Source organism: Salvelinus sp. IW2-2015, linkage group LG4q.1:29 (assembly GCF_002910315.2).
Source record: "Salvelinus sp. IW2-2015 linkage group LG4q.1:29, ASM291031v2, whole genome shotgun sequence".
NCBI lineage: Eukaryota > Metazoa > Chordata > Actinopteri > Salmoniformes > Salmonidae > Salvelinus > Salvelinus sp. IW2-2015.
Window position 1 is genome coordinate 27,250,459 of NC_036842.1, and position 22,976 is coordinate 27,273,434.

Here is a 22,976-nt window from a genome sequence, read left to right on the forward strand (position 1 = left end):
ACCCACATAATTTTTACCACAGTGACAAGTTATAAGATAAATAACTGCCTTTAGTGGAGCACGTGATAACACCTTTGATTGGGATCTGTTTCCCTGTTTGGGGGTGTTTTGAAGGATCTACATTAAGTGCCATTGCATTGAGCACAGCCATTACACTTGTAGTTTCCATCCAATAGGGGCACAAATACACGTTGTGCAGGGATATCTTTGGGTAGTAAATCAGTTTACCAATTGATCTGAGGTTTCTGCCCCGTGAGAATACGACCAAGGGATAGTATCGGTAATGTGTTTTCGGACCATCATCGGATCTTAGAATATGCCAATGTTCGAACGATTCCCTTAATTTGTTCTGAGCACTTTGAGTAGCGGGTAGTTAGAATGCGAGACTGACCTTGAAAAAGGTTATGTTTTGAATTTTCTCAATGGCAGTATTAATCTGACCATTTTTGTACCCCCTCTCTTTGAATTTTCTTTGCGTCTCAGCCATATTTCTGTCAATCTGTTTTTTTATGAATTATTTTGATTTGACAGAATTAGCTGTAGGGATCCCGGCACCAGACCGGATGCTCTTTCCAGCATACTTGGGGTCCAACATGTACGCTGCGGCGTGTATGGGCTTCAGGCAGAAGTCTTCACCCTTTTTGATGTATTTCAGAACTGCAGTTTCCTCTGCTTGGAGCAACAGTGAATTGGGCAGGGCAGTATGGATTTCTTCTCTTACATCTGCAAGCAGAGTCTGAACATCAGACAGGATGGCATTGTCTCCCTCAATCTGTGTAATGGCTACTGCTATAGGTTTCAGGAGTTGCAGGCTGCTTACCACTCTCCCACAATACATCATCCAGGAGGATCCTCTTGATGGGGCTGTCCATATCGGCAGTCTGTGATATGGCCATTTCTTGGAGAGACTCCTTCCCCTCCAGGAGACTGTCAAACATGATGACCACACCACCCCAACGGGTTTTGCTGGGCAGCTTCAATGTGGTGCTCTTATTCTTCTCACTTTGCTTGGTGAGGTAGATTTTCTGCTATAACTTGATGACGCTTCACATACCTAACCATTTCCTTGGCTCTCTTATAGAGTGTATCCATTGTTTTCAGTGCCGTGATGTCCTTGAGGAGCAGATTCAATGCATGAGCAGCACGGCCAATGGGTGTGATGTGAGGGTAGGCCTCCTCCACTTTAGACTAAGCAGCCTTCATGTTTGCAGCATTGTCTGTCACCAGTGCAAATACCTTCTGTGGTCCAAGGTTATTGATGACTACCTTCAGCTCATCTACAATGTAGAGACTGGTGAGTCTGTTGTGCCTGTGCTCTTGAAGAATACTGGTTGAGGGGTGGAGATGACGTTGTTTATTATTCCTTGCCCACAAACATTCGACCACCCACCAGAGATGATTGCCAAAGTCTGTATTTTCTATTTGCTTGATATTCACTTGAACTCTGTTGAACTCTGCATCCAGCAAATTAGTAGATAAAGCATGTCTGGTTGGAGGGTGTATGCTGGGCGAAGAGCGTTCAAAAATCTCTTCCAATACACATTGCCTGTTAGCATCAGAGGTGAACCAGTTGCATACACAGCTCGAGCAAGACATTCATCAGCATTTCTCTGACTACGTTCCTCCATTGAGTAAAAAAAACATATTCTGATTCCAGGAGGACCATGAGCTGTTGCTATCGATAAGGTGTTTGATTCATCATTTTCACCTCAAATAGAAGTAGAGGGACTTTTGTCAGAGTTTGCTTGTTGTGAGCGCTGAGGGAACTTTATGCACTTGGCCAGGTAATTCTTTGTTGCATTCTTCACATATGATTTGGCACAGTATTTGCAAATGTACACAGCTTTTCCTTCTACATTAGCTGCAGTGAAATGTCTCCACACATCAGATAATGCCCGTGGCATTTTCCTGTAAATATTAGGAAAAAATGAGTAAAAAACAAACAAATGCAATTCCATGTACAGATCAATAGTTAAGCAGTTAGATTAAACAACTCCTTTGTAAGATAAATGTTTTAAAATGAAACATGTATGGAAACAGGTGAATTAACACTCCTCAGTTAGCAGGCTCAAGCAAGCTAAAACCCACATGGTAGCAAAAACTAACTAGCAGAAATAGTTGACAAGTTAGAAATGATTTAAACACACTTTGCTGTAGGCTGCTATTTACTAGTTAACAAGAAATGATGCATGTCATAAAATATATTCACCCCACCCAGTATTGTAATCAAAACTTACCAGAAAGCATGTAGTCTTTGGCTCAGACAGTGTAGTAGTGTGTGCTCAGTAGCACATCATTAGTGTGAAAGATCTTGAATCAGCTGCACATGTGATGGAAGAATGCACTGTGCATGCAAAGGGTTGCAATTTCGTTGATAGTTTAACCAAAATATGCCACAAGACCTAGAATTGCTTTGTGTATCCCATAAAAAAGGTTCACTGTTATAAGCTAACTTTTTTTGATGAATTTAACCTTTCTGGACTACCCAGCCGGGATCATTCTCATCAGAAACGCTGACTAGCATAGCATAGCCTAGCGCCACAGGGATATAATATAATTTCATGAAATCACAAGTCCAATACAGCAAATGAAAGATAAACATCTTGTGAATCCAGCCAACATGTCCGATTTTTAAAATGTTTTACATCGAAAACACAACATATATTTATGTTAGCTCACCACCATATCCCAAGAAACACAGCCATTTTTTCACCGCAAAGATAGCTTTCACAAAACCCACAAATAGAGATAAAATGTATCACTAACCTTTGAACAACTTCATCAGATGACAGTCTTATGACATCATGTTATACAATACATTTATGTTTTGTTCGAAAATGTGCATATTTATAGCCAGAAATCGTGGTTTTACATTGGCGCCATGTTCAGAAATGTCTCCAAAATAGCGAAAGTAATTACAGATTGCAACGCGAAATACAGAAATACTCATCATAAACTTTGATGAAAGATACATGTTTAACATATAATTAAAGATACACTGGTTCTTAATGCAACCGCTGTGTTAGATAAAAAAAATTTTTTTTAGTAAAAAGCACAGCATGCAATAATCTGAGACAGTGCTCAGCCATTCTCCGCCATGTTGGAGTCAAGAGTCAACAGAAATACGAAAACATCATAAATATTCCCTTACCTTTGATGAWCTTTCATCAGAATGCAGTGCCAGGAATCCTAGTTCCACAATAAATCGTTGTTTTGTTTTGTAATGTCCATTACTTCTGTCGAATTAACAACTTTGGCTAGCATGTGTAGTTCACGTGTCCATCGAACTTTACGCTAATGAACGAAAACTTCAAAAAGTGATATTACAAATCGAATAAACTGGTCAAACTCAGTTGAGAATCAATCTTCAGGATGTTTTTCTCATATATATCCAATAACATCCCAAACGGAGCATTTCTTCATATCTATCTAACGCAGTGCAGACAAAGACATCACATGCCCTCTGCCAGTTCTTGGCCACGCGCAATCTGCCTGACCTGTCACTCCAAAGGCTCTCATCCGGTCCCACATGAAGCTATATGCTTCATTCCACGTTCTACTGCCTGTTGACATCTAGTGGAAGGCATATGAAGTGCATACAGATCCATAAATATAAGGCAATTGAATAGGCGATGCCTTTCACAGCGACCCATTTCAGAATTTTCACTTCCTGTTTGCCTGCCATGAGTTCTGTTTTAGGGATAGGGGGCGACATTTTCACTTTTGGATGAATTTGTGCCCAAATTAAACGGCCTCGTACTCTGTCCTAGATCATATGATATAATTCAAACAGTTTTAGAAACTTCAGAGTGTTTCCTATCCAATGTAATAATAATAATACGCATATCATATGATCTAGGACAGAGTACGAGGCCGTTTAATTTGGGCACAAATTCATCCAAAAGTGAAAATGTCGCCCCCTATCCCTAAGAAGTTTTAAGCAAAATTCCAGGGCTTAACTTCCCATGGAAAATTCCCAGAAATTTCCCGGAAAATTTCCGACCCTTTGCAACCCTTTGATGTATAAGTGGCATACTAATTATATCCATACTATGACCAATAAGCTCACTATATACTCAATTCACGTCACAAATGGTACGGTTAGTGTGGGTAGTATGAGTATTCGAACACAGTGTTAGTCCTTTTAGCTTCTTGTAAGACAAGTGGCAAATCATTTGTAAAAATAGTAGAAGAGTAACAGCCCAAGGAAACTGCCCTAAGGGGTACCGCACTGTACATATCTGATGTTAGAGAAGCTTCCATTGAAGAATACTCTGTTCTATTGTATAAGTAACTCTCCAACCATGTGGTGGCAGGTGATGTAAAGCCATAACAAGTGAGGTTTTTCAATAACAAATTATGATCAATAACATCAAAGGCTGCTCTGAAATCCAACAAAACAGCTCCAACTATTATCTTATTATCCATTTCTTGTGTGTGTGTACACTGTGTGCTTGTTCACGCTCCACTTGGCACGGCACCACCAGGCTCCTCAGTGTGTTAAATTATTTAGTAGCCATCTTTCCTTATCCTCCTCCTGTTCCTCACATCCTGTTCTTCAGTAGCATGACTTGGCAGGACAGTGATGTAGCTTGAGGTCCTCTATAAAAGTCTTTCAGATAGAGATGTAGTGTTTAGTGTTGATTTCTATACCTTTATTCTGCACAACAAAGATTTATATCAGCTCTATAAGTTACATTTCTATCTGCAACGTATTTAATGTGAACTAACCAATGATATTGTGTGTTTGGTTCTGCTCCAGTCCACACGGGGACACTGTTTGCCAACATGTTTGGCTGTTTGGCCTGGTTCTGTGTGGATGCGTCCAGAGGAGTGGACTTCGGCCTGTCCATGCTCTGGTTCATGATCTTCACCCCCTGCTCCTTCGTCTGCTGGTATAGACCCCTCTACGGAGCCTTCAGGTCGCTACACACACAAGCACATACACACACACAAGCACATACACACACACACACACACACACGTCTTTGTCAACGTTAAACAGGAAACTTTCTCCACCTCTCCCTTTCCAGGAGTGACAGCTCTTTCCGTTTCTTCGTCTTCTTCTTCGTCTACATCTGTCAGTTTGGTGTTCACGTGATGCAGTCCATCGGCATCTCCGGCTGGGGTGCCAGGTAAGGACAGGAAGCGGTCACAGATATTGACAGGAGGTGACACGGTCACAATGTTCTCTGAGAATAGAGGGTGCAGCATACTGAACTTTGATTGCACATAGTAAGTAATAAAGGTTACATGTTACTCACCCTTTAATCTTGTCTATTGTTGTCCTTTTTCCTCCAGTGGGTGGATCTCAGCTCTGACTGGTCTGAATAAGAGCATCCCTGTTGGCATCATCATGATCCTCATCGCTGCTCTATTCACTGCCCTTGCTACCATGTCCCTCATCATGTTCAAAAAGGTACCCCACACACAATTTTTCATCATATTCATAAAGGTATGAATGAGACTCAGCCTTTCACCGTGTTAGAGACGATAAGACTTAATGGAACCAGAACACCCACATATTCTCTGAGATGATGAACACGGGGTATTTATAGACATGCTCAAGTAGATAATTACCTCTTCTCACTACTCTGTCTCCTTTCTCCCTCCCTTCCTCTTCCTCCCCCCTCCCCCCCTTAATTTCTTCAGGTACATGGTATGTACCGCACCACAGGGGCCAGCTTTGAGAAGGCCCAGGCAGAGTTCGCCACGGGCGTCATGGCCAACAAGACGGTCCAGACAGCCGCCGCTACTGCAGCCTCCAACGCTGCCAGCGGCGCATTCAAGCAACAGATCTGATTGGTCCACAGACACCCCTAGAGCTCGCCCTCTTTCTTCTCTCCGTCCAATCCAAGCTCCAGAGCGAGCTGGAGTTTCCCTACCCTCCTAACCTAGCTCTACTGACATGACTAGCATGACACCTAGAAGGATGAGACCAATGATGTCATAGTAGATGAAAGCAGGAAGTAGAAATGAGAGGCTCGTTTGAATCGTTTGATTCAGTTCAATTTGTCTCCCAGTGCAGATGTACTTCCTATAGAATTTGTGCTTTATGACATCCCCGTCTGATCCCTCTCCTTCTCATTCTGCTCACATGGTGACACCCGCTTCCACCAAGCCCCGCCTCTCACATGCCCTGAGGGCTGTAACTCCGCCCACCCCAGTGACTTTATTAATGCACTCCTGTGCTGTGTCTGTCTTACCCCATACCCCTTAGTCATGTCACTAAGTGTTTGCAAACTTTCCTTTGAGTGTATGAGTGTGCAGCTGTGTGTATGCGTGTGTATATGAATATTAGTGTCTCTCCATATGTTGATGCTGAGGCCTATATGTTGTGTGAGTCCCAGCTATAGATTATATTCTTTCTCTCACTCTCTCTAAAGCATTGTACCAAGTCAATTCACTGCACCAAGACTCTCTTAGCTGTAGCTATCCATTCACTTCCACGACTGTTTTATTAACTGGATTCAGCCAAGTACTGGTCAAATGTAACACTTAATAAAATCAACACTTGTTTACTTCTTTTGAACCCTGAGCCGGTCAGGCTGAGATGGTCCCTAGTCAGTGAGGGCTGTCCTCTGGTGGTGATACTGGCTAGTGTTGATGATGAATGCTGTGCATTCCACAAGTTGTTTAATACCTCGGAATGATCACATCTAAATGGTTTAATCTCAAGAAGCGAGTGTAAACTGATCAGAACTCTAAATCAGGAAGGAAGGGTACTATTATGTCTGTACAGTTCATACACTATGACAGTCACGTGACATGTTATTGTTCAATTGACGTTATGATTAAAAGGGAGCAGTTAGCTCTGACACCTGTGGTTGCATCTATCCTCAACTTAACAGGTACGTGTCTCAGAAATCAGGATTCTGTCTTGTACTGTCTTGGTTATCCTTTTCATAACTGTGTTTTTCTCACAGCCTTGTAGTCTTGCCTTTGATAACGTTTGATCAAAATACCTTATAATATAAACAAAGAACCAGATGACATGAACCTAAATGTCATAGCCTCTATCCTCTAGCCTTGTCCCTTGCTTTAGTGGTAAAGTTGCACTTCATGTAGACACTCCTTCACACACAGACACATCCACCCAATAGCTGGATTCTAGGCCTTGATACCTGCACAGACACATGTATGCTAGCTAACAAATGACTGCAGTGTGTGAGAGAGCTAGCTCGTCTCCAGCCTTGGTTTTCTGGTGGAGACATACCTCAGTTACAGTTGGTACTATTCAGGATTATATCAAGATGTACTCTGCGTGCATGACAAAGCTTGCAGATCAGCTGGACACTACTCTGGTCTAGGCATCTGTGTGTATAGAAGTCCATGGTTACACTCCAGTGAGTGGGTGAACTGATGAAAAAGGAGGATTCTGTCTGTTTGAAGTTGATGCTGTGCATTAAAGTGAACACTCCAGTAGTCCCTCTTTCTCCAAACACTCCTTCAGAACAGGAGATATCATTGGTTATATCCCAGTTATATCATTGGTCTGTGCTGTGTAGATGCTGATAGCCTGAGTATTCATTATTTTATCTTCATGGTTGAGTGAAAGGAGAGATTCTTCTATTCCCAGAGAGGCTTGTTTATTGGTTTGTCTGTTCTGTGTCTTCCCCTCAGTTGGATTGTATTCATCATGTTAGATAGAAAGTACTGAATAAGTTCTGATTCCATTAAATTTATTAACATGTCTTGAGTGTTTTTAACTGAACCTACCTGTGACTTTCAGCTTTTGAATGTGACATGAAGAGGGGATGTTTTGAGGGGTGTGTGCGTGTCCATGTGTGCTGTAATATCATTGACGTGTGTGTTGTGGGGTGTCAAAGTGAAGTCTTAACAAGGATAACTGGTTGTTCAGTTGAACACTGATGTGGGCAGAGACAGGCTGACATCCCCATGAGTTTCCTCCTTTTTATACTTCCCTTAATAGTCTAATAGTCATTCATCTCTCTGTGGTCTTGAGTATGAGTGAATGTGTGTGCTGAGCTACTTTAAGTTATTCTACATATTTTGAAAATCTGAATGAATGGCACCTGAATGTTCCTGTTAAATATGTGTTGGCTTGAAAACAATAAAAAAAAAATGCATCAACTGGATAATGTGAGAAAGTCAGTAGGTGAAACTAAGCGATGTTTGTGTTTTGAGATGGACTGTGGCTTTAACTTGTGCTTTTTAATCAATGTATCAAGTATATAGTAAAATACTGAGAATAAATATGACATTTGTCTTGCTCAACTCTGACAATGGAATAAATTGAAGTTATTTAAAAAATTAAGCAAACTTTAAGGGATGTTTGTAGATTTTGTAAAGTTTGACAACTTGTTGGCCGGTATCCTGAATTTTATTGTACTGTACAGACAACTCTCCTCTCCTTTTTAGTCGCATGTTGAGTAGTTTAAGTTTTGTATATTTATTGTATTAACACAAAATAAAATTCAGAAGTCAACTCTACCTCCTTTTTTCGCGATGGTATTTTCTGGTGTTAAAAGCTGCACTACTAGTTGATGCCCAGCAGAGGTCAGTAGAAACCAAAGGATCTGGAGTACTGAAAAGTGGTTGATCAGCTTGTCATGGATTGTGACACTACATTGATCCTTCAACTAAAATTCTAGACTTCCTTGTGATTGACTCATGGTTGGTAATCTTTAATAAACAGATACCGGGGACAGACTGGAAGATATAGAAAGGAACAATAAGACAGGGGGATAGAGGGGATCAGATTGCCTCATGCCAAACTTCATGCAGGATTCCTCTTCCTCCTTACAGTGATCATATGCCTTTCAGTGATCATATGCTCCATTTTTAACCAATGAGGGGATACGATTAAACTGTCCCGGGCACCTGGTATGCGGTTTATACCAGTTGAAAAGTGATTGCATTCGTTTTGGAAACGGGCTGCCTCCCGAACGTGAGTCGGGTGCCCGGTTCTGGCTAATGCCGAAGTCGGCTCAAAGCGAAAGTGAAGAACAAAAATATAAATGCAACAAACATTTTACTGAGTTAGTTCATATGAGGAAATCCGTCAATTGAAATACATTCATTAGGCCTTAATATATGGATTTCACATGGCTGAGAATACAGATATGCATCTGTTGGTCACAGACAACCTTTTTTAAAAGGTAAATCAAATTGTATTTGTCACATGCGCTGAATACAAGTAGACCTTACAGTGAAATGCTTACCAACAAGCCCTTAACCAACAGTGCTTACATTTTTTGTTTTTGTTTTTAGTAAAAAATAGATAAGTAAAAAATAGAAAATAAAAGTAACAAATAATTAAACAGCAGCAGTAAAATAACAAGAGAGGCTATATACAGGGGGTACCCGTCGAGAGTCAATGTGCGGGGGCACCGGTTAATTGAGGTAATTGAGGTAATATGTACATGTAGGTAGAATTAAAGCGACGCACCCCTGATTAAAGCACACACCCCTGAGGAGCCCCAGTTTAGAGGATCAGCATGGCGGATGTGTTGTTCCCTACCCTTACCACCTGGGGGCTGCCCGTCAGGAAGTCCAGGATCCATTTGCAGAGGGAGGTGTTTAGTCTCAGGGTCCTTATCTTAGTGATGAGCTTTGAGGGCACTATGGTGTTGAAAGCTGAGCTGAGGTCAATGAATAGCATTCTCACGTAGGTGTTCCTTTTGTCCAGGTGGGAAAGGGCAGTGTTGAGTGCAATAGAGATTGCATCATCTGTGGATCTGTTGGGGCGGTATGCAGATTGGAGTAGGTCTAGGGCTTCTGGGATAATGGTGTTGATGTGAGCCATGACCAGTCTTTCAAAGCACTTCATGGCTACAGACGTGAGTGCTATGGGTTGGTAGTCATTTAGGCAGGTTACCTTTGTGTTCTTGGGCACAGGGACTATGGTGGTCTGCTTGAAACATGTTGGTATTACAGACTCAGTCAGGGAGAGGTTGAAAATGTCAGTGAAGACACTTGCCAGTTGGTCAGTGCATGTTCTCAGTACACATCCTTGTAATCCGTCTGAATGTTGACCTGTCTAAAGGTCTTACTCACATCGGCTACGGAGAGCGTGATATCACAGTCTTCCGGAACAGCTGGTGCTCTCATGCATGTTTCAGTGTTACTTGCCCCGAAGCGAGCATAGAAGTAATTTAGCTCGTCTAGTAGGTTCGTGTCACTTGACAGCTCGTGGCTGTGCTTCCCTTTGTAGTCTGTAATAGTTTGCAAGTCCTGCCACATCTGACGAGCGTTGGAGCCGGTGTAGTATGATTCAATCTTAGGCCTGTATTGACGCTTTGCCTGTTTGATGGTTCGTCTGAGGGCATAGCGGGATTTCTTATCGGCTTCCGGGTTACAGTCCCTCTCCTTGAAAGCGGCAGCTCTACCCTTCAGCTCAGTGCGGATGTTGCCTGTAATCAACGGCTTCTGGTTGGGGTATGTATGTACTGTCACTGTGGGGACGACGTCATCGATGCACTTATTGATGAAGCCAGTGAATGATGTGGTGTACTCCTCAATGTCATCGTAATAATCCCGGAACATATTCCAGTCTGTGCTAGCAAAACAGTCCTGTAGCTTAGCTTCTGCTTCATCTGACCATTTTTTTTATAGACCGAGTCACTGGTGCTTCCTGCTTTAGTTTTTGCTTGTAAGCAGGAATCAGGAGGATAGAATTATGGTCAGATTTGCCAAATGGAGGGCGAGAGGGAACTTTGTATGCATCTCTGTGTGTCGAGTAAAGGTGGTCTAGAGTTTTTTTCCCTCTGGTTTCACATTTAACATGCTGATAGAAATGAGGTAAAACTGATTTGAGTTTCCCTGCATTAAAGTCCCCAGCCACTAGGAGCGCTGCCTCTGGATGAGCGTTTTCCTGTTTGCTTATGGCCATATACAGCTCATTCAGTGCGGTCTTAGTGCCAGAATCGGTCTGTGGTGGTATATAGACAGCTATGAAAAATATAGATGTAAACTCTCTTGGTAAATAGTGAGGTCTACAGCTTATCATGAGATACTCTACCTCAGGCAAGCAAAACCTTGAGGCTTCCTTATATTTTGTGCACCAGCTGTTGTTTACAAATATGCATAGGCCGTCGCCCCTTGTCTTACCAGAGGCTGCTGTTCTATCCTGCCGAAAAAGCTTAAAACCCACCAGCTGTATGTTAATCATGTCGTTGTTCAGTCACAACTCGGTGAAACATGAGATATTACAGTTTTTAATGTCCCGTTGGTATGATATGCGTGCTTGTGATTCGTCTATTTTATTATCGATTGATTGCAGGTTGGCTAACAGGACCGATTGTAAAGGTAGATTACCCTCTCAGTGACGGATCCTTATAAGACACCCGGACTGTCGTCCACATCCACAGCAACACAATTGGTTACGGGATCGTAAAACGGCGGCCATCTCCTTTGGTGCCATTATTCAGGGGCGTGGGTCAGAAAACCAGTCAGTATCTGGTGTGATCACCATTTGCCTCATGCAGCACGACACATCTCCTTCACATAGAGTTGATCAGGTTGTTGATTGGGGCCTGTGGAATGTTGTTCTCCTCCTCTTCCATGGCTGTGCAAAATTGCTGGACATTCCAGAGCATCCCAACCATGCTCAAATGGTGTCATGTCTGGTGAGTATGCAGGCCATGGAAGAACTGGGACAGCTTGCCCACAGAGCTTGCCCACATGCTTGCCACACACACAACACCCAGTCTGCCATCTGCCCGGTAGAGTTGAAACCAGGATTCATCTGTAAAGAGCACACTTCTGCAGCATGTCATTGGTCATCAAAGGTGAGCATTTGCCCACTGAAGTCAGTTACGACGCCAAACTGTAGTCAGGTCAAGACCCTGGTGAGAACTACAAGCACGCAGATGAGCTTCCCTGAGATGGTTTCTGACAGTTTGTGCAGAAATTCTTCAGTTGTGCAAACCCACAGTTTCATCAGCTGTCTGGATGGCTGGTCTCACACAATCACCCAGGTGAAGAAGCAGGATGTGGAGGTCCTGGGCTGGTGTGATTACATGTGGTCTACAGTTTTGAGGCCAGTTGGACCTACTGCAAAATTCTCAAAAACGATGTTGGTAGAGAAATGAACATTCAATTCTCTGGCAATGGATCTGGTGGACAAAAATGCAAATTTGAGAGTGGCCTTTTATTGTCCCCAGCACAAGGTGCACCTGTGTAATCATGCTGTTTAATCATGCTGTGTAATCATGCTGTTCTTCATATGCCACACCTGGCAGGTGGATGGATTATCTTGGCAAAGAAGAAATCCTCACTAACATAAACAAATGTCTGCACAAAATTTGAGAGAAATAATATTTTTGTGGGAAATGTCTGGGATCTTTTATTTCAGCTCATGAAACATGGGACCAACACTTTACATGTTGCGTTTATATTTTTGTTTAGTGTGTATTAAGCGCGTGGAGTAATGAGTAGGATTCTTTGGAGTAAGGAGTAGGATTATGTGTTTTCACGTGCAAAGTGATTGCTTTTGATAAAAATGCTTGACCTGCCTTCCCAATGAAAACCAGTTCTGAAAATTCAAACATATATAGTTAGTTTGTAGATAATGGCATTATTTATTTTCATTAATAGAAACTAGTCTGTGAAATGTATAGGCCTAGCCTGCGTTTCACATGAAATGTGGGCTATTAGTCGTGTTTGATGCAAGCGGCATCGATTTTAGCACCAGGGAACTGGACAGCTCCCCCGTCATATGAAAAACCGAACATGCCCCCAACGACGCTCTTAGCTGTCGCTCTTACAGTTCACTCTACGTGCTTGTTTGGGAAACACTTTAAAAAATCGGATCGTAAATAACGATATATCTGGTACGGCCACCGTAATGCTTAAAGCGGCAATCAGCATTAGAAATAATTACAAAGCCGTCTCCCCACCCCTGGTTTGTTAAAAAGCTGAGGGATGGGGCTAGAGAATTGATAAGCTACCACTCTCTAATTCATAGACAGAGCATTGGATGCAAGGACTGATCATCCATTATATCAAAATTATAACATGCTTATATTTTGCGTTCTGATGGGGTCTGAAAGTTGAACTGAGCTCATGATGCATATATAAGTTATATTTTTCAAGAATCAATGGGTATATATCATTATTATTTTATTTTTTGTAGTTATCTTTTTATTAGACTGTTATTTTAACAGGGGTTGCATAGACAAGCAAACAAAGTGCACCACACAGACTAAGTACAATAAAAGGAATAAGGATAGAGCAAAACATTAAACAAAAAGGCAGTCATAAAATGAAAAAAATATAGACAAAAATACAAACATCACAATTATAACATGGGGCATTTATGAGAAGTTTTCTACATAGGACCACAATGGAGACCAGATTTTCCAAAATGTATCAAGACTTCTGGTTTAAATCAAAGGTAAGTTTCTCTAGAGGTAGAATAGCAGAAGCTTGAGAAAGCCACATTCTCGCAAATGGTACTTCAGGTGTGGACCATAATAACAAGATACATTTTTTCGCTAAGTAAACAAGGGTATTGAAGACGTTCAGAGTCAAGATCTAACACAACGTTACAATCAAAGTAGACCAAATATACATTTGGTGAAAAAGCTAATTGTCTACCCAAGATTTTCTGGATGTGTAAATTAATATAATTCCAATAAGACTGGATTCTGCTACAGTACCAACAAAACGTGCATGAAGGTGCAAGTATCCTGTTTACATTTGAAACATGAATGTGATGCATTGGAACACATTCTGTGAAGGCAGACAGGTGTAAAGTAGGTTCTATTAAATAATGTAGTTTTTGTATGCTTACGGAGGTGAATCTGGGTTAGACCCTTTCGTAGATAGAAGCCCATTCATTCTTCCTCACCGAATGCATCTCCAATGTCGCTCTCCCAAACATGTCTCAACTCGTGAATGAATGAGGCACTTCTGATCAACCAAATAGAATATAAGTTGGAGAATAAACCTCTCTGAACAATAGGATTCGTAAATTGTTTTTAACTTCAGTAATTTGAAAACGTAGTTTATCGACTTTCTTCTGACCCTCTATGAAATGTCTAAGTTGTAGGTACTTAAAAAAATATTTGTTGGGTAAGTCAAACTCAGTTTTTCTCTGTTGGAACAATTTAAGAGTGTCCTGAGAAATTAAAGGCATAAGGTCAGCAATACCCTTCGTATTCCAGTCCATAAGTCCAATACACTTTATTGGGGGGGGGGGGGGGTCTGGATTTAGGGCAATCGGTGACCGGAGTGATATTTGGTCTGCAATCTGCAAGTACCTCCTTGCATCTTTCCAAGCTAAGAGTGTATTATGTACTGTAAAATTGTCAGACAAGGCCTGGATCTTTTGAAAGCTATTAATAAATGGTAAGGATGCTATTGCTCTTGGATGACATGCTATTGATTCCATCCCAACCCAAAGTGAGTGGCGTCTGCCTAGGCACCAACTAATCTCTGCTTGCTCTGAGCAACCAATAATATTGTTGCAGATTTGGCAAAGAGACCCATTCTAAGTCCTTAGGCTTAATTCGTTTTGTAAATTTGGTTCTAGGTTTCTTATTGTTTTAGATATATTAAGAGAGATTGGCATTCATTTTCTGAAAAAAGGACTGAGATAGATAGCAGGGGATATTTTGGAATAAATAATTTAGCCCAGGAAAAATATTCATCCTGATGACATTAATCCTGCCAAAAAGAGAGTTTGGTAGGGTAGACCAGTTAACCAGGTCCTGTTTAATCTTTGTGAGCAAAGGCAAATAATTTGAAGTGAATACGTCTTTAAGATTTGGAGTAACATATGCTCATGTATTTTAAGCCTGTTTCAGTCAATTGGAATGGAGATATTGTTTCTAAGTTGATTGTAGAAGGGATATTCAAAGGTAAAGCCATAGATTTATCCATGTTAATTTTGTACCCTGACAGGTTAACATATTCAGATATGATGTAAATTACTGCAGTGACAGATGTCTCAGGTTTAAATATGTATAAAATCACATCAGGGGCCCCTCAGGGGTGCGTGCTTAGTCCCGTCCTGTACTCCATGTTCACCCACGACTGCGTTGCCAAGCACAACTCCAACACCATCATTTAGTTTGCTGATGACACAACTGTGGTAGGCATGATCACCGACAATGATGAGACCGCCTATAGGGAGGAGGTCAGAGACCTGGCAGTGTGGTACCAGGACAACAACCTCTCCCTCAATGTGAGCAAGACAAAGGAGCTGATTGTGGACTACAGGAAAAGGAGGGCCGAACATGCCCCCATTAACATCAAAGGGGCCACATCACCAACAAACGATCATGGTCCAAACACACCAAGACAGTCGTGAAGGGGGCAACGACAACGCCTTTTCCCCCACAGGAGACTGGAAAGATTTGGCATGGGTACCCAGATCCTCAAAAAGTTATACAGCTGCACCCTCGAGAGCATCCTGACCGGTTGCATCACCGCCTGGTATGGTAGCTGCTCGGCATCCAACCGTAAGCCACTACAGAGGGTAGTGTGTACAGTCCAGTATATCACTGGGGCCAAGCTTCCTGCCATCCAGGACCTATATACTAGGCGGTGTCAGAGGAAAGACTCCAGTCATCCAAGTCATAAACTGTTCTCTCTGCTACCGCACAGCAAGTGCTGTTTTGTTTTTACACTGCTACAATTCGCTGTTTCTTATCTATGCATAGTCACTTTACCCCTACCTACATGTAAACTCAGCAAAAAAAGAAACGTCCTCTCACTGTCAACTGCATTTATTTTCAGCAAACTTAACATGCGTAAATATTTGTATGAAAATAACAATATTCAACAACTGAGACATAAACTGAACAAGTTCCACAGACATGTGACTAACAAAAATTTAATAATGTGTCCCAAAATCAAAAGTAACAATCAGTATCTGGTGTGGCCACCAGCTGCATTAACTTCTTTGGGAACGGGGGACAGTATTGAGTAGCTTGGATGAATAAGGTGCCCAGAGTAAAGCTAGAATATGCATATAATTAGTAAATATGGATACTCTGAAGTTTCTAAAACTGTTTGAATAAAGTCTGTGATTATAACAGAACTGATTTGGCAGGCGAAACCCCAAGCAATTCTTTTTTAGGTCAATCTGTTTTCCATTATTTGTCTATGGCAAGCCTGTTTTAATAGAAATATGCTTGCAGTTCCTATAGCTTCCACTAGATGTCAACAGTCTTTAGAAATTGGTGGATGTTTTTCTTTTGAGAAATGAAGAAGTAGCCCTGTTATTTTCCTGTGTCACTCCAGGTGCACTCTAATGTTTTGGTGCGCACAACCTGGAACGTGCTTCACTTTGTTTTCGTCCGGTATTGAACGCAGTTTATCCCGTCTTAAATTTTATCTATTATTTACGTAAAAAAATACCTAAAGTTGTATTAGGAAAGTTGTTTGAAATGTTTGGACAAAGATTACAGGTAACTATTTTGTAGTCATGTAGCGCGAGTTGGAACCGGTGTTTTCCTGGATCAAACGGGCCAAATAAATGGACATTTGGATATATAACGATGGAATTAATCGAACAAAAGGACCAGTTGTGATGTTTATGGGACATATTGGAGTGCCAACAGAAGAAGCTTGTCAAAGGTAAGGGATGAATTATTTGAATTAGTTTCGTGTCGCGCCTGGCGGGATGAATTATGATTGTCTGTCTTTGTTTGATGGGGTGCTGTCCTCAGATAATAGCATGGTTTGCTTTTGCTGTAAAGCCTTTTTGAAATCTGACAAGTTGGCTGTATTAACAACAAGTGTAGCTTTAATTTGGTGTATTACATGTGTGATTTCGTGAAAGTTTAATATTTATAGTAATTTGATTTGAATTTGGCACTCTGCCATTTCACCGGATGTTGTCAAATCGATCCCGCTAAAGGGATTTGATCCATAAGACGTTTAAGTACTGCAGTGCATCTCCTCCTCATGGACTGCACCAGATTTGCCAGTTCTTGCTGTGAGATGTTACCCCACTCTTCCACTAAGGCACCTGCAAGTTCCTGAACATTTCTGGGGGAATGACCCTAGCCCTCACCCTCCGGTCCAACAGGTCCCAGACGTGCTCTATGGGATTGAGATCCGGGGTCTTCGCTGGCCATGGCAGGATACTGACATTCCTGTCTTGCAGGAAATCACGCACAGAACGAGCAGTATGGCTGGTGGCATTGTCATGCTGGAGGGTCAGGATGAGCCTGCAGGGAGGGTACCACATGAGGAAGGAGGATGTCTTCCCTGTAATGCACAGCGTTGAGATTGCCTGCAATGACAACAAGCTCAGTCCGATGATGCTGTGACACACCGCCCCAGACCATGATGGACACTCCACCTCCAAATCGATCCCGCTTCAGAGTACAGGCCTCGGTGTAACGCTCATTCCTTCGACGATAAACCCAAATCCGACCATCACCTCTGGTGAAACAAAACCGCAGCTCGTCAGTGAAGAGCACTTCTTGCCAGTCCTGTCTGGTCCAGCGACGGTGGATTTGTGCCCATAGGTGACGTTGTTGCCGGTGATGTCTGGTGAGGACCTGCCTTACAACAGGCCTACAAGCCCTCAGTCCAGCCTCTCTCAGCCTATTGCGGACAGTCTGAGCACTGATGGAGGGATTATGTGTTCCTAGTGTGTTCCTAGTGTAACTCGGGCAGTTGTTGTTGCCATCCTGTACCGGTCCTGCAGGTGTGATGTTCAGTTGTACCGATCATGTGCAGGTGTTGTTACAGCTGGTCTGCCACTGCGAGGACGATCAGCTGTTCGTCCTGTCTCCCTGTAGCGCTGTCTTAGGCGTCTCACAGTACGGACATTGCAATTTATTGCTCTGGCCACATCTGCGGTCCTCATGCCTCCTTGCAGCATGGGGTCTCCAGCTACCTTGGAGAGGGCCTTTAAAGGGCCAAAGTATGCCACGACCAGTGGCTGCAGGACCTGCATGCAATGTGGTGGAAGAGAAATATTAGACATCATGCACCAGCTGTTATTGACAAATAGACACACACCACCACCCCTCGTCTTACCAGACGTAAGCTGCTCTGTCCTGCCGATGCACTGAAAACCCAGCCAACTGTATGTTATCTGTGTCGCCGTTCAGCCATGACTCGGTGAAACATAAGATATTACAGTTGTTAATGTCCCGTTGGTAGGATAGTCTCCAACGGAGATCATCCAGTCAATTCTCCAGTGATTGCATGTTGGCCAATAGAACAGATGGTAAAGGAGGGTTACCAACTCGCTGACAAATTCTCACAAGGCACCCCGATCTCCGTTCCGTGTATTTACGTCTTTTCTTCACACGATTGACGGGCATTTGGGCCTGGTTCGTCCAGTTTGAGGTAATCACTGTTCTGATATCCAGAAGCTATTTTCGGTCATAAGAGACAGTAGAAGCAACATTATGGACAAAACAAGTTACGAACAATGCGAAGAAACACACAATAAAACACAGTTGGTTAGGAGCCCGTAAAACGTCAGCCATCCACTCCGGCGCCATTATCCTTTTCGTTATATGTATCATCTAACACTTACAATTTCTTGCCTTTTTGGTTACTAAGCAGTTTTATCAATATTTAGCAACTAAGCTAGCAACATTAGTAAATCCGTTAGCTATCTTTCAGAGGTTTAAAAGTTGGATATTAAATGATGTGTGGTATATACAGCGTGTCCCACAAAATGTATATACATAGCATTTTTTTTTACTCCAATAACCTGTCTTAACCTACATAAATTCTATTGAAAATCGGTGGTCAGCTAGCCAGAAGGGTGTATTTATTCTCAAAAATTACTGTTGTTTTCCAGTCCATTTAAATGTTAAGCTTGAGGTGATTTAGTCCTCCAACTGCTAGAGAGCGTCTTAGGGGAGATTTAGCTACAGCATTTATACTATAGAAAACTGTAAATACTATAGTCATGTTCGCAAGACTACAGTAAATACTACAGTATTCTTTGGTTTGCAAAAACACTACAGTGAATTCTATAGTATTTAAACCATAATATACTGTAGTATTTTTTCATGGGGGAAATTTCGTGGGAATTTTTTAAAAAGTATTTCATGACCTGACACTTGTATTTGACTTTTTCCCTTACTAGTTCTGACTTTGCTGATAGGAACTTTATTGAGGAAAAATGTACTTACTATGACTGTAATATCATCAATCAATCAAATTTATTTATAAACTCTTTTTACATCAGCCGATGTAGCAAAGTGCTGTACAGAAACCCAGCCTAAAACCACAAACAACAAGCAATGCAGATGTAGAAGCACGGTGGCTAGGAAAAACTCCCTAGAAAGGCCGGAACCTAGGAGGAAACCTAGAGAGGAACCAGGCTCTGAGGGCTGGCCAGTCCTCTTCTGGCTGTGCCGGGTGGAGATTATAACAGAACATGGCAAAATTTTCAAACGTTCATAGATGACCAGCAGGGTCAGATAATAATAATCACAGTGGTTGTAGAGGGTACAACAGGTCAGCACATCAGGAGTAAATTTCGGTTGGCTTTTCATAGCCGATCATTCAGAGTTAGAGACAGCAGGTGCGGTAGAGAGAGAGTCCAAAACAGCAGGTCTGGGACAAGGTAGCATGTCCAGTGAACAGGTCAGGGTTCCATAGCTGCAGGCAGAACAGTTGAACCTGGAGCATCAGCATGACCAGGTGGACTGGGGTTAGCAAGTAGTCATCAGGCCAGGAAGTACTGAGGCATGGTCCTAGGGCTTAGATCCTCAGAGAGAAAGAGAGAGAGGAAAAAGAGAGAGAATTAGAGGGAGCATACTTAAATTCACACAGGACACCGGATAAGACAGGAGAAATACTCCAGATATAACAGACTGACCCTAGGCCTGCGACACACAAACTATTGCAACATAAATACCAGAGGCTGAGACAGGAGGGGTTGGGAGACACTGTGGCAGGGTCAAACAGGCAGGATACAACCCCACCCACTTTGCCAAAGCCCCCACATCACTTGAGGGATATCTTCAACCATCAACTTACTACCCTGAGACAAGGCCAAGTATAGCCCACGAAGATCTCGGCACGAACCTGAGGGGGGCGCCAACCCGGACAGGAAGATCACGTCAGTGACTCAACCCACTTAAGTGATGCACCCCTCCTAGGGACGGCATGGAAGGGCACCAGTAAGCCAGTGACTCAGCCCCTGTAATAGGGTTAGAGGCAGAGAATCCCAGTGGAGAGAGGGGAACCGGCCAGGCAGAGACAGCAAGGGCGGATCGTTGCTCCAGTGCCTTTCCATTCACCTTCACACCCCTGGGCCAGACTACAGTAAATTCATCAGGCTTAAGCCATGTTTCAATCAGGCCAATCACATCATGATTGTGATCAGTGATTAGTTCATTGACTATAACTGCCTTGGAAGTGAGGGATCTAACATTAAGTAGCCCTATTTTGAGATGTGAGATATCACAATCTCTTTCAATAATGACAGGAATGGAGGAGGTCTTCATTCCAGTGAGATTGCTAAGGCGAACACCGCCATTCTAAGTTTTGCCCAACCTAGACACGGTCTCAATGGGGATTGCTGAGCTGACTACACTGACTGTGCTAGTGGCAGACTCCACTAAGCTGGCAGGGTGGCTAACAGCCTTCTGCCTGGCCTGCACCCTATCTCATTGTGGAGTTAGAGGAGTTAGAGCCCTGTCTATGTTCGTAGATAAGATGAAAGCACCCCTCCAGCTAGGATGGAGTCTGTCACTCCTCAGCAGGCCAGGCGTGGTCCTGTTTGTGGGTGAGTCCCAGAAAGAGGCCCAATTATCTACAAATTCTATATTTTGCGAGAGGCAGAAAACAGTTTTCAACCAGCGATTGAGTTGAGACTCTGTCGAGCTCATCACTCCCCTTAATTGGGAGGGGGCTGGAGACAATTACTCGATGCCGACACATCTTTCTAGCTGATTTACACGCTGAAGCTACAGTATGTTGTGCTTGGTGACCTCTGACTCTTTCATCCTAACATTGTTGGTGCCGAGGTGGATAACAATATCCCTATACTCTCTACACAGTTTTAGCTTTAGCCAGCACCATCTTCAGATTAGCCTTAACATCGGTAGCCCTGCCCCCTGGTAAACAGTGTATGATCGCTGGATGATTCATTTTAAGTCTAATACTACGGGTAAAGGAGTCGCCAATGACTAGGGTTTTCAATTTGTCAGAGCTAATGGTGGGAGGCTTCGGCGTCTCAGATCTCGTAACAGGAGGAGGAGAGACCAGAGAAGGCTTGGCCTCTGACTCCGACCCATTGCTTAATGGGGAGAACTGGTTGAACGTTTCTGTCGGCTGAATAAGCGACACCGGTTGAGCATTCCTACAGCATTTCCTTCCAGAAGCCATGAGAAAATTGTCCGGCTGCGAGGACTGTGCGAGGGGATTTATACTACTATCTGTACATATTGGTGGCAGACGCTGTTTCATCCTTTCCTACTCTTAAATGACCCTTGCCTAACTATTGCGTCTGAAGCTGGGCTTGCAGCACAGCTATCCGTGCCATAATGTGATCGCTCTCCTGTATATTATGAGTACAGCGACCGCAATTAGAAGGCATAATGTTAATGTTACTACTTAGCTTCGGCTGGTGGAGGCCCTGTAGAACCATGTCCAGATAAAGCGTCCGGGGTGAAAATGTTGAATGAAAAAAGTTGAGCGAGGGAAAAATATAAAACGGTAATTAAAAAGTAAAAAACGTAAAGTTGGCAGGTAGCAAAGAAACGTTCATCAATCAAAGTTCACAGACAGACATACAAGTTATCACAAGAATAGTAAACCAACTAGAATTCACAGAAGTGAGGACATTTTGCCGGTCCTCACTTGTAAAATATCTGTTTTAGGCTTAGGTGTAGGGTTAGGTTTAGGAGTTAGGTTTAAATATATATTTTGAATGGGAATCAATTGTTTGTCCCCTAAAGGTCCTCACAAGTATGGTAAGACATGCCTGTGTGTGTAGTTTTGTGATTCCTATCTCTGTGATTCTCCAGGTCTTAGAATAACTGGCAAAGATGATGGATAAATAAGTTTACTCAGGCCATTTACCACTGAAAAAAATTGTCAATGTTCCTGGCTGTGTAAGTGGGCGTTTCCTCTCTCGCATGAGCACGCTTTTCCCGCTTGAGCACACTTTTCCTCCATAATATCTGGCATGCTCATGCGAGAGGGAACAGCTGGCTCTGGTCTACTTATTGTCCCCTCCCGCTCGCCCCGACTAGGGGTGCCAGCGGCAGGAGTTTTCACTGTGGTGGAAGGCAGACTCACTCGTTCGCGCGCGCACTCACTCACTCACTCACTCACTCACTCACTCACTGACTGGCAACTTCACCCCACAACACCCTCCACCCCAAACTAAGGTCTCACACTTCTTTCCCTCCCTCCCTCACCCATCCTCCCCCACATTACATAGAGCCCCAAAGAGATGAATGTTGCTGGAGAAAAACTCAGACCAGATATTCTTGTCTTTTTCTTTCTGTTTTTATTGGTTTGGCAGAGAGACAGACTGGGGAGCTGTGATAGTCAGATGATGACGCAACAACACAAGTCTCAACAGTTTCTCTCCAGCACTGTGGCTGGTGTTGTAGGAATAACTGACCTGCCTCGGTGTTGCAGGAATAGGAGTCCTTCCTGAAACAAGGCACTAATAGGAATACACTAATAGGAATACTTGTGTGTATCGTTGACCAAGTTGTCCAAGTCTTTCTTAGCTAGCTCATGCAGTCCATGTGTAACCGTGGCTTTTGTAGGTGTCCGTCCCATCAATACATTTCAAGGGTCCAAGAAGACATACATTGGTCATTTCAATTGACAGTACATTCTGTAAGCTTTAAGGACATCATGATTCCATGCTAATCTAAGGACATGTCTGTGAGTAGTTTACTGGACTGAGTAGTGGTTCCCTTGTAGAGTTACTCACACCTGGTTTAAGCTGGAGCTGGTAGAAGTTACCTCTAACTGCGGGTCCGGGATGCGATACGATATTATTTTATCCTTCTCGCGGTTCAGGTTATGACTTGGGGTTGGGTAATGTGATACTA

At 42.8% G+C, this 22,976-nt stretch overlaps 1 protein-coding gene across 1 annotated transcript in view; it reads left to right on the forward strand.

The window, feature by feature from the left end:
- LOC111961760 (secretory carrier-associated membrane protein 1) overlaps nt 1-8,454 on the forward strand; it is a 28,955-nt gene extending 20,501 nt beyond the window's left edge. Inside the window, exons 6-9 of the mRNA XM_023984277.2 lie at nt 4,763-4,922; nt 5,034-5,135; nt 5,302-5,419; nt 5,653-8,454. Of these exons, the coding sequence (XP_023840045.1) occupies nt 4,763-4,922; nt 5,034-5,135; nt 5,302-5,419; nt 5,653-5,802 (530 nt within the window). The 3' untranslated portion in view covers nt 5,803-8,454. The remainder of the gene's footprint in view (nt 1-4,762; nt 4,923-5,033; nt 5,136-5,301; nt 5,420-5,652) is intronic.
- Nucleotides 8,455-22,976: the final 14,522 nt, after the last annotated feature.